The sequence below is a fragment of the Ambystoma mexicanum genome, chromosome 3q (genome assembly GCF_040938575.1).
Source record: "Ambystoma mexicanum isolate Mex_15411 chromosome 3q, UKY_AmexF1_1, whole genome shotgun sequence".
Taxonomy (NCBI): domain Eukaryota; kingdom Metazoa; phylum Chordata; class Amphibia; order Caudata; family Ambystomatidae; genus Ambystoma; species Ambystoma mexicanum.
This window is the reverse complement of record NC_090926.1, coordinates 401364735-401377480: the sequence shown is the minus strand read 5'-3', so window position 1 is coordinate 401377480 and position 12746 is coordinate 401364735. Positions and strand designations below refer to the sequence as shown.

The 12746-nt window shown below is 45.5% G+C and overlaps 1 protein-coding gene across 3 annotated transcripts in view; it reads right to left on the bottom strand.

Moving 5' to 3' along the window:
* The window catches only part of LOC138582632 (TBC1 domain family member 9B-like), a 1499720-nt gene that overhangs the window by 143106 nt on the left and 1343868 nt on the right, over positions 1–12746 (bottom strand). For 2 of the 3 annotated variants that reach the window (XM_069654093.1, XM_069654091.1), the window contains exon 19: positions 3521–3571. The exons of the other annotated variant lie outside the window; for it this stretch is intronic. In XM_069654093.1, coding sequence (XP_069510194.1) covers positions 3521–3571 — 51 coding nt within the window. The remainder of the gene's footprint in view (positions 1–3520; positions 3572–12746) is intronic. 3 annotated transcript variants of the gene reach the window in all.

The following is a 12746-nucleotide window of genomic DNA, read 5'->3' as shown; positions in this document are numbered from 1 at the left end:
ACCTTTGTGAATACTCATGGTACTGAAGCGATGCTGAAGAGGAGTACTTTGAACTGGTAGTGAACTCCCGCTATCTTGAGACGCAGATATTTTCTGTGCGCAGGGAGCATTGAAATATGAAAGTATGCATCTTTCATATCCAATGTTGCCATATGGCGTCCTTCTCCAGCAGTGCCTTTACTTCGTCCAACAGTATGCCTTTCTCTTCAATTGACATTTTCCTGTTTCTTGGCAGGCGGTAGGGTGGTTTTTGCAACAACTCGATACAATACCCACCTGCCACGGTGGACAACATCCACTTGTCTGACATTATCACCTCCCATGCATGAGTGAAGTGGCATGGGAGGGGACCTGACATGGTGAGTCATTGTTTGAGAGGGGTGGAGCCTCTCCCAGGTGAGGTTTTGCCCCTTCCTCTGACCATTTTAGTTCCTCTTTGAAAATTGGAAGAGGAATCTTGACCTTGCGATTGACCCCAAGACAAGTACTGTCCTCCCAGAGTGTAGCCTGAGGAACGTTAAGCACCCCGACCCCGAAACCTTCTAGAGTTTGAGGAGCCCCGTTGAACATAGGGCTTGTTTGTCAACTGGCCAAAAGATTTGAGAGTGTCGTATTCCTCCTTTGTAATCCTAAGGGCGTCTTCAACAACCATCCATCAATAATAGATTAGGCACCACTGACATGTTTGAAAGGGGTGCCTGAGTTTCTAACTTAAACCCTAATTGTCTGAGCCAGGCGTATCGTTTGATGACCGTACCCTCTGCTATGGTGCGTCCTGCATTATCTGTCGCATCAAGGTTATTATTCAGGATGCAGTTTGATATCTGCTTGCCTTTTGTAATAGTCTTCAACAATTGAGCCTTTAGGGGTTCCGGGATGGCTTTGAATTGTCGTTCCAGTTCATCCCATTTGTGGCAGCCGTAACTAGCCAGAAGCATTGTTTTGTTGGCGATTCTGGTCTGGTATGCCGAGGAGGAGGCGACCTTTCTCCCGAAAGTATATATCTTTTTGCTTTCCTTGTCTGTGCCTGCCCTCTTTCTGGTAGTGGTGACCACTAACAAATCTGGTTTAAGCTGACCCCTAAAATACAGTGAGTCAGTCGGCGCCGGTCTGAATAGTTTTTCTATTCTGGGGTTGACCGCCCTTTTGAGACTAGGCACCAATAGGGATGGCTGGATGCGTCTTTGTACAAACTGCATGAGTGAAATAAACTGGGTGGCAGACCTTTTGTCCCCCAGAATGTTTTCCACAAAGTCTTTGTCGACCTGTGCTTCCTGAGTGTCGATGTTAAAGTGTTGTGCAGCCTTTAGTAGCAGTTCATTGTACAGTAGTTGGTTATCAACGGGAGAATCTGCTACCGCCTGGTCCTGATGGCCTGGCGACTGGATTACGCAAATGTCGTCATCGTCGTCATAAAATAGGTCTTGGTCTTGACTATGAAGGTCACCTTGAGACCCTGGGTCTTGTGACCCCCAAGGCGTCGTCATAGTACAACTACTGAGAGGGGTCTTGGTAGGTCGAGGGCCCTAGAGCAGAGGTGCTAGGCTGTGGCTCAAGACGAGACCTTTTGGCAGGGGGCTGCTATGCTGAGGCCCCTGGCTGTGAGGCATATTTAAAGGGATGACAGTGGCCTGGGTGTCTGTCCATAAAGTCCACAAAACTTGACATCCTCCTTAAGATTTTATTAAACTGTTCAGGTGTATAGTCATATGAAGGTGGGAAGCCTGACATGATAGAAGTGGCCTGGGAGGGAGTTTGATCCTTGTGGTGGATAGCCCCTGAGAGAAAGTCTACAGGGGGGAAATTGCAGCATTTATGTTTATCGAGGCCAAAGGCATCGAAATTTGTAATTTTGTTCCGACGACCTCGCTTTAAGCAGGGAAGCACTGATGTATTTCTTGATTAACTCTTGTAATTTTTGCGTTTTCTTGGGGGACGGCGAAATGCCTTTTGCCTCCTGTTCTTCGGTGCGCGAAAGGAGGGCCTTTTTGTGTGCGGTATCCGGACCGACATTCGGTTTCGGAGGCCTGTCATGAGGCAAAAGCGTACGCGATGGCCCAGAGAACAGTGAAGAACCTGAGACTTTCCCTGTGGACACCGCGCACAATCGTCGAAAGTCGGCCGTGGGGTATGTTTTTAGTGTCTTTGTGCTTGTGTGTGCTCTGGCCGCGGGGTGTCTTATCTACCACAGAGTCACTGGCCTGCTTCTTGGAGTCGGGGGCCCGCATATGGGGTTCCAACGAACCCTGCTCACCTTCAGCGTCACTCATGACCGAGATACTGCCCTCACTGGAGCCTTCCGTCACGTCGATGAAGGCCTTGGCATGCATGGCGTGAGCGGGCCAGCGTTTGGTCGGACAATCCCTTAAGGTTTTAGGTCAAAAAAGTTGACAGGATTTGAAAACTTTTTCAGGGTGATCCCTCGGGAGACAGTAATTGCACACACTGTGTGTGTCCTTCCACAAGAATCTTCGGTGGCAGGTAGGGCAACAATTAAAGGGTGTTTTGTCCATTATTTTTTAAAGGTCAGATTGGCGAGGGGAAGACAGAATATGCATTCTCTAAAGAGGTCAGTATGAAGAACCCTCCCCCCTCTCTCCCTACTGTAATGGGCCAAGGCCGAAGAGGCTCGTGTAGGCCGTGTCTGGTCGTCGATCAGTCAGTCGTCGATGATGAGGTGTTCATCGAAAGCCGTTGAGCAGTCTGTTGGCCGTGCGGCAAAGCGAACAATAAAGGAAAGAAAGAGTCTACAAGTAAACTTTCAACTAATTAAAGGCATCAGCCTGGAAGAGAACTCTGCATTTTCGACCAACTTCGATGGCGGAAAAAAACAATCTGGGGTGCCTGGACGCGTGAAGGACCATGGGTACAGTACACATCACACTAGGGATAGTATTACTAAAACGCCCTGTCGACGTCCGTTTTTGAGTTTCGAAAACAAATCTTGTAATACTCAGACTTCCACTAGATGTTGGACTATGCATGTTATCTAATCAGATGCACAAGGCTCCAGAAATGTATTTATATTTATGTATTACATTCAGATTATTTTATGTCTTTTTTTATTTGTCTCATACCTATTTCAAGATTTCATTGCACTCTACTGAATTCAGTAATACAAAGGGTATTTGTTACAGGAATTTAGAATGTGATATTTTGACATTTGGTAATCTAGGTACTCAAATTAAGGCAGGTCACCATGCAATCGTATTTTGCTTTGTTTTCGGTAGTGAGGACCAATTCTCTCAAGTGTGCGCGCACCAGGAAAAGGCACCAATGTTCTCACGCTGACATTCTATCCCTATGTTAATATCCATCTCTGTAGGCATGGAACCAACTCCCCATAACGGCATGTGGTGGTGCTTGCTTCCTAAAGAGGGGTGCATATCGGTCACTAAGTTTCTGAGAGCGGCTACACATACCACAGAATACATGAGTTGGTGTTAGAATGATAAAAGGCGTGATCCGATTCTCAGCAGTAATAACTCGGTCATTCTCAAATTCCATTCAAGACACTAACCTTTAGACTCATAGTCACAGAAGCGCTCCAGCTCAGAGTCAAAAGCAGTTGCTGTAGTCGGTGAAACAGGGGGGGACAGGGAAATAAAGAAGTAGGAAAGGGAGAGAAGGGAACAAGAGAAGACGCAGTAAAAACACAAGACAATAGTCAGAGACAAAGGAAACTGAAGCACCCAGGACAAGGGCGTGGACGATGAGTACACACAGGATGAGCGAGGCAGAGTAAGTGCAGGGCGCAAGACATACATGGTATATACAGGGAAAGCAATGTTCGAGCAGACAAAAGAGTCAGGATGAGTGCAGGTAGGATAGGTTGAATGAAAGCTGATGGCATAACGGCATTCCATCCCCTGAGCAGCTGAATATGGAAATCTGGACAATTAAAGCAAGTGTGACAATAAAAATAATAAAAACACAACATTACTACTGACCATCAAGAGGACCAATGAGGTTTATAAGTCACTTAACATTATCATTCATTTCCTGTATGACTGGTAGGGAACATAGCACGATCACTGGGCAACGTCATCACTCCCTTAAATCCATGACTTGCGCAGTCCCCAAAGACTCACTGCCCTTGCCAGTTTTATTTTACGCACATCTTTTTTTTCCCAAAACGTTTTATTTTTTTTATTAATCACATGACCGCATGAAAAATAAGTCCCCAAAAAATTGTCCTTAAAATTCTGCCCCTTCTCACACACTCCTACTCCCATGACAGTATCGCAACACAAATAATTGTAAGATTTGCATGTGACATTCTAGGGATAAATGTGGGCATAACGTCCATATTGAGGGCTCTTAATTTCACTGTGCATGACACTTGGGAATTCTCTTTTCATATATTCTAAAAAGGGAGCCCATATTAGCATAAATGTTTTCGCCATTCCTCTAACGTGAGCAGTGGGTTTTGCCATCGCCAAAACATGCCCAACTTTGTTTATCCATAAATCGATGGGGAAAATGCTATTCTGGTTCCGACACAACAAAATACCAATTTTGCTGCCAGAATTAACTGAACAATTAAGTGATCTGTCCCCGATGTTCCAGGATAAGCAGGTCTACATTGTGCCTCAAGATAAAAGTTGAGCGGGTGTTAGGCAGGATCCCGGGCAGTTCCCTTGGGGAACAATGCAAAAAGATTAAGACCACAGTATTATTTTTTTTTACATTTGTTACTCGCCCAGACCCGCAGGTATCACAGCGAAAATTCAATAGTAGCATTTTTATACACTGTTACAGTTACCATCACACAGAACATATTTAAACTAAAATGCACATAAATCATGTGATCACATTTCTTATACTGAATTCCAATCGGTTAAAAGCAGGTCATATTTTGTTTGAACACTAGTTGCAGATCTAGAGGCGACCCCTGGAGTAACAAGAGGGCCATGGGGTTACGTTAGTTGTTTAGATTCAAAGGGGGTGGTAAGCCAATAGCATTCTGTTAGGTTAATATTTGTTAAATAACCAGGTTTTCAGTGCTTTTTTTAATCTTAGTAGGGAGTCCTCATTTTTGATACTAAGGGGTAGTGTGTTCCAGTGCGAAGGGGCTAGGACTTTGAAACTACTTGCTCCTGCTCTACTGTATTTGTATTGAGGAACTTCCAAGAGGGCCAGTTTATTAGATCTCAGTGTCCTACAGGGGATTTTCTTTTTGATGATGTTGTTGAGGTAGCTAGGCGCTTTGTTCGTGATGCATTTATGGACGATGCTGAGTATTTTGAAGATGATTCTCGCTTCAATAGGCAGCCAGTGGTTTTCTCTCCTGATGCTAGATATATGTTCTGACTTCTTTATACCTAGAACCGCTCTAAGGGCTTTGTTTTTTAATAGTTGGATTTTATTTAAGTTGGTTTTGGATGTTCCTAGGAAGAGGATGTTACAGTAACCCAGTTTCGTTAAGATCAGCGCTCTGGCCAGAGTGAGCAGTAAACCTAATTGGTAGCACTCTGCACCACCCAGATTTACCTGGTAGCTGTGGCTGAGCAGTCAGACCTCTCTCAAGAAGAGTAGGGCAGTATGCAGAGTATACACAATAGGCCAAAACACAGAGCAAACAAACATTGACCAGAGCTTTGTATAAAAAGTATATAATTATTTATTTAAAACACACTTTATGACATATACTAGCACTCTCAATCAAAAGCAAGTTAAAACACAGTCAGGTAAAGTATACACACCTCCCTTAATAGTTATCAGACAAGTCCGGGTTAAAACACTACTATTTGTTAGAACAGATGTGAGCGCTTAACCAAGACGGCACTCTGATAATGTAGTTAAAGGGAGAGAAAAAGGCAGAGCATAAGAATAAAACAGTGCCCAACACTTAAGAGTTCAGAGCAAGGGGAGAAAGGCAGGTTATACTGTAGAACCAAAGTTCATAGGCCAGGCCCACTTTAAATGGAGCAAAGCGAAATGTGCCCGGGATCACACGGTTTAAAGTGCACTGAACGTCTTTGCAGAGTGTTCAAAAGAGGTTGGGGTGATTCAAAAGATATAGTTAGAAGGCCTGGAGCCAACTCAGTTTAGAAGCCAAGGATTTAAGGGTCACCCTTAGAAATCTATAGAAAGGGAGGCCTGGCAGGACACAGTACCTTAAAGAGAAAGGAAGCTCCAGCGGGGGCAGTTGTTCCTGGCAGTGTTTGCAGTTCGTCGTTCCGACCAGGGGAAGAGAGCATCTCGGTGAAGAGGAAGCTTGGAGTCATTGCACTGCACAGGGATGAAACCAGCCGCGGAGTTCCCGATTAAAAGGTGCAGTTCTTTTATTCGCTGTCAAAAGTGGTGAGCTTGGCTATCCGGCCGGGGTGCTTGGCATGGGCGATTCGACCAAGAGACGTCTTTGGAAGGCGAAAAGGGCGAACTGGTTGATCCCACCAGCTCAGGGGAAGAAGACTCGTCCAGTAGATCTTCACTTGTCGTTGGGAAAGTGGTGAGGTAGTTGCAGCAGGGCTTCACCGGTGGTGTCGTCGTTGCAGATGGCTCAGCTTCTTCCCTCTTCGGATTCCTAGGTCCTGTGGCGACTTCTGAAGTTCCAGTCCCAAAGGCCCTGCTTTTATGCAGAAAAACCCCCATTCATCAGCCTAGCTGTCAATCACACATGCTAAGTGGTGAGCCGGGTGGCTCACCACTGGGCCAATCAGAGTAGAGTGCGACTCGGGTTGCTAAGGCAACGCAGTCCAGGGTGCCAATTCCCCCCCCCTCCACCCTTCCTGTGGAACCCAGAAAAAGTGGCACCATTTGGAGGGCTTCTGTGGAGAAGCCCGCCAAAATAGTGGAACAAAGGGCTCAACCTTGGTCAGAGTTACAGAGACGGACACAACCGCCATTCTAGAATCAAGTTCTGGCAAAAAGACGCAACCGGCGATTTAATATTAAATAAACCGGCGGTATCTTTAACATTACACCATAAAGTGGTGCGTTTAAAATCAATGGGAAAATCCCATAGGGAATATTCCGGTGGAATATTCCGAGTGATAACCACTGCCACCAGCCAGAAACTCGACAAGTGGGGACTGCACAGTGCCCCCTTGAAAACAGACCCAGGGGCAATCTACTTAACCCCTTCCAGTACTTTCACAATATGATGGTTTGTACTAGTTCTGTTCACAAATTTGGACTAATAAAGCCAATGGTGACTTTACATGCCCTGGGAGACAGTAGTCAGTCCCAGGGTATGGAGTCTATGTTTGGGGGTCACTGTGACACCCCTATATTACTGCACTGAGGGTACTGTGTCACACATATACAAAAAGAGATAATACCCTATTGGAGTAAAAGACCCATAGCCCATAGCCCATAGCCCATAAACACATACAAAGTCAAAGAACATCTCAAATCATGCCCAAGAGTGGGAGGAAAAGAGTCTCACTCTTAGCAGGAGAAAATAACAAACCCCAGAAATCCAGCAAAGCTGCTGGGGGACTCGCTAGGTTTGGGAAATTAGCATTATAAGAGAATTCTCCCTAACACTGGGTTTCCTGGAATGTCTACACCCAACATCAATTTGATTCTGGACTGTATCTCACACCAGAAGGTTTGCTAAACTGGGCATCCGCATACAATATAAAGCAGGGTGTGGCTTTTTTGCCAACATTTCTCCAACACCAGTCAGATGCATCAACATTGGCTGCATAGAGCTTGCCCACGGTGCGATACGACCTCAACAGAACCTGTATCTGTGTCTCAGTTACCCGTGTGCAAAAGAACACTTTTTTATACCACAATAAATCCCCTTTCCTTCCTCCTCGGTAATGGCCATGCCCAAGTGTTTACATATGTTCTCTCGTCGGGAATATCTGTATTCGCTAGTGCCGCATTTAAGCTAGAAATGAATCCTTTTGAAGCAGCAGTCGACTGGAAGATAATCTCTCAAACCGTAGGTCACCTAAATACAAACTTTTAAGACGGACTGATGACCCTGATGACCCAATGTGGAACCTAATTGTATCTAAATCTTTCAGTCTCTTTCAGGTCATAGACCCTCCTGCAACTTTTAAAGGTTTTAAAAGCTTGCCATTGAAGAGGAGCAGCCTTTATTGTCCCAATGCAAGAATTCCAGGCCCTGAAGACTTGGGGTGAAGTCCCCATTTACAGTGATGGGCGTGTAAGGGGATGGGCATTTTTAACAAACCCTTAATATGCCCCATGCCTATATGGTGCCTCTCTCAGGCATACAGGCACCAGGATTCAACAAAACCTTTATATTCAAGAGCGAATACTTATATAATAATTTACTTTCAAGCATGAATGTGTGACAAACTTTGTACGCTCCTGCTGAAGATGGGCCAGTGAAAAGCAGGGATGGGCGAGTGATACAATTATATCATCAGCAAATAGTTTAATGGTATGGGAGGTTTTCCCAAAAAATTATAACTGTGATATTCATCGGATCCTTGCCACTCAAGATTCCACTGTTAAGGAAAATAAAATGGAGGCTAAGGAACACCCTTGATGTGTACCCTTAACCAAGGGTCTTTAATCGATGGGGACTCCACTGACAGTTGCAACATTTCTTATCACTATCTAGATAACACATTCTGAGGGAATTTGTAGCAAATATGAAGTGGTGGTGGGACACGTTATAAACAAGTTAGAATTAGGCAATTGCACTGCTTCTGACACGGTAATCAGCTGTGATGTCAAATGTAGAAACTGGCAAAGGACACACAAAAGAACACTAGAAAACGGTATTTGTCGTTTATGGAAAAACAACTCAATTTAAAAGCCCTGATGAAAGCTTTTTCTTGTGAGATGATTTTCACGTGCATAGACTATCACGTGCATAGCCTATCAAGCCCAATGTTACATTCTCTGCAAATGAAAATCCTACTGTATCATGAAGCCTGGCTCTATCCTGCCCAACATCTGCAATTTGTCAAGGACTTTCGATTGTACAAGGAATTTGGCTTGACCCTTGTATGATCACCTTATACAGGCCTTTCCTATGGCCTCTTGGTACTTGTAGTTTCTTTACTCACAATGTTCAACACAGTCTCTTTGTTCAGGAGAGGGGTACCAGCCAGAGACCTTCGACTGAGCGCACACGTGGCACCGGACCACTCCATCTCTGGTACCAAGTTTGTTCACAAAAGAACTCTCGTCTATTTATCTTCTTAATGTTGCCACTGCAACCTTGAGCCTAACACAGTACGGTTGACTATCAGGTTCTTCCGACTCACTGGCTGTGCTGAACTCGTTGGTGGTTCCTTTGCCGCTGGAGTCAAGGACGGTACCACAATGGCCACCACGTCTCCCCGCCATGGCTATCAGTGCGGGAGGGTGCCATGTACCGCTGACATCCATCACAATATTTGCCAGCTGCGATTCCCGGTCTTATGTTTCTTTCATTGGAGGGTTTGCTAGTCTGGGTTGAAAAGGGTGAGGGCAACTCCTACCTTGATGTCCTTTCAGGTCTCGCTGCCTTTCTCCTCTGTTTGAACTGCCGTCCTGGAATGGCTGATTCCTCATGCATTCGGCTTTGCTCATAGTATGCTCTTGTGGTCTGCCTTTTATCCCTATGGGGAAGGGAAAGGGTAGTCAGGTGTGTAGTTGTCAGTAATTGCCTGACCGTTGTGTTGGGACATGTCAGGTAAACGGCTTGGGTATTAGTCCGTTGTCGTTCACGCTGTGAGAAAGTGTTTGTGTTGGAAAAGAGGGTGGGGGTAGTGTTTCTAAGTATCCTACTGGGCAGGATGGGGAAAAGGTGTCATAAGGAAGGGGATACTGCATACCAACATTCGGTGTCCCACTTCCACTCCCCGAAGAACCCTCATCCAAGTTAAACCTCCCACACTGGTCCACCCCCAGGAACTGTATCCAATAGTGATGGCTGTGTCCTGGCCACCTGGATGACAGATCCCCGGGGAGTAGTGAGTGAGACACTTTCAGTTTTCTCACACAATGTACATACATTTCGCATATGTACACGAAAATCCATGTACATCTATCCAGCCCCGCAGTCTCACTTGTGTAGCCCCCAGCCTTTGATGCACTGTCTTCTGACCTTTTCTCCTCCATGGTCTGCACTGCTGAGCCACTCTGCTCCACCTGTTCATCCCACGCACCATTCTGGTACGATATCAGGCCCCGGAAACCGTCCCTTCCGCTAATGTTCCATAATTCTGGAATTTCTGCACTGCAATGCTCAGTCAGACACCACAAATAGTGAGGTTCAGGAGTGGCAAGTAAAACAAGTCCTCTCACACTTCAATCTTGGCCACGCCCCCATTTCATCTTTTTTAACTTAAAAGAAATGATAGAATGAACAACTCACTGATTCATATGAACCCACCACCTCCATCTACCTATTCAGCATCCCCTCCTCCACAAATAGTGCCTCAATATTTTGTTTCATCGTAATTCCAAAAACTTTAGAGCGTGCCATGACATTTTTTAAATTCAGGTTACACACCCATGCAATCAGATCGATTCAGAATGCAGGAACCAGAAAATAAGTATAATGGGAGAGTAGGGCAGGGGATGAGAGAGGAGAGGAACCATAGGTGGATAGTAGAATGCAGAGGGTACAGTAAAGTATTAATTGAATGTAGGAAATTACAGTAGTTATGTCTTTATGTCAAAGACGGAAGGGTCAGATGCTGGAAAAATAAACTATTAGACTCCCAGGCATTTCTTACAGAATCTTGCTATAAAGAGAAAAGCACTGTCTGATGTTCTGAGAGAGCTTCCTTGCTATTAGACCTTGATTGGCTTCATGAGGTAAGCAGGACATTGGTCATGTATTGCTTTGTGAGCCATGCAGAGATGTTTGAATTTGTATCGACAGTGGATTGAGAGGCAATGGAATAGCTTAAGGGAAGGGGGATCATGTAGCTTTATGGTTGTAGATACGTCTCACAACTTTGTCCTGGATGTTTTGCAAGGCCAAATTGTAGCCTATAATGGCCATAGACGAGGGCCAACATCAAGGTAAAAATAAGCACAGGTTACTGTGCATAGCCATTACTGTTCTCTTAGCACATAGTCCCCTTTCCTCCATACTCTTGGGACATCATCCGGGAAGGGACAGGACTGAAGCATGATGCACCGCAGAATTAAAATTCAAAAAGAAAAGCAGCGGTGTGCATGCACATATCCTAGGTCAGGGTCTTCCCCCATACGCAAGCTCGACAATCCACCTTTCAGTCCTTTGAACTGGGTGGAGAGCCTGTCACCTTATTAGCTGGGATGGATTGAGGGAGGGTTGTACAGAGAAAAGTAGAACATGGATTAGCAGTACAGTACTCACTATGGTCGCTGCGCTGACAAAGTTGGACTTACTCCTAGGTTCCATCCCCGTACTCACTATGGTCGTTGCGCTGACAAAGTTGGACTTACTCCTAGGTTCCATCCCCTTTCCTCCAAATTCATGAGTGGTAGGAATGATTTTCTTTTAGCTGCTTTTCCTCCATAAACGTCTAGGGGACACCCAACTTTTTGCTACTGTTGTAACCTTTTGGAAGCCAGTGAAGCCTTTTTAAGTCACTGGTCATGCTAAACTCATCTGTTTTGAGGGCACTGATCAGTCCTTATGGCTATCGGTGCAGGAGAACTCTGTTCTCCATGGTAAACATTTTCCAGCACACATCAGCATACAGTGAAGTGCGGTTGAGACACCATGCCCCTGTAGCTTTGTTATTTGTAACTTTGTGGTCATTAACTTGATGTGTGCTAGACAGGTCGGTGGCAGTGGATACTTTTTACCATTTTTGTTTTTATTGCCACGTGCACTTTTTCATTTTACTGCTTAATACAAAATATAGTACCATACACTATAAAAGAGCTATGTCACAAGACTTTTGCCTGCCATTTGACCATCTTGTTGTTTGGCCTTCCTGCTCTCGAAGAGACAGAATTGCTATTTTTATGGAAAGCCCTTTCCAGGGGAGCGCTTTTGCTTTCCTCGGCAAAGTGGAGATCTTTGTGTGTGTGGATAGATGTGGGGGCTGTTACTGTTGGGTCCCAGTCCAAATTCATGCCAAAGTGTGTGTGTGTTGCTGGGCAGACGTGTTAGCCAAAAGCGGTCCAGCATTAAACCTGCTTTGCCAGTTTGAATGGTGCAGATCCTTACCATTGGCGGGATTGGGGGTGACTCCAGCTCAAATCCTGGATAAAGGGGGGGCATGGCAGAGGGTTGGACGGATTCCTCCTGCATCCTGCAGCCATTCTTCAGATCATCATTGCTGCCAAGACCCCTATGAAGAGGAACATCCTGCTGAAGACCCGAAACTCGTTGTGGAAGCCAGCCAGCATCACTTTCTTCAAACACACCGGCAAAGCACTGCTCCCTTGCTGATCTCCTGAAGGCCTTCATCTAGGCTTCGACCCGTGGACTGGTGGGGACAACCAGACACGACCCCTGTGTAAGGATCCTTCCCTGGGAAACCTTCAAGAGAGTCCTGGAACCATGCTGCGAGCTGACAAGCTAAAAATTAGGCTACCTCGCTGCATCAGACATTCAGAGTGATTGGGGCTCTGTAGATCCTTGACTTACACAAAAATAGGCATCCTCATGCAATTGCAGCTGTCCACTTCGATGAGGGGTCTAGTCGGAGCAGTTTATTTGTTTCTGCCAAAAGGGTTGACTTCCTACATTTCCTCGGAGTGGCCATCGCTGATCACCACCTGCATCATGCACTGGGGTCCTCTGAGCATGTCTCCCGAGTGGTTGTCATTTCTTCAGCCGAATAGATGTGTGCATCCAGTGGCCAGAACCAATCCAT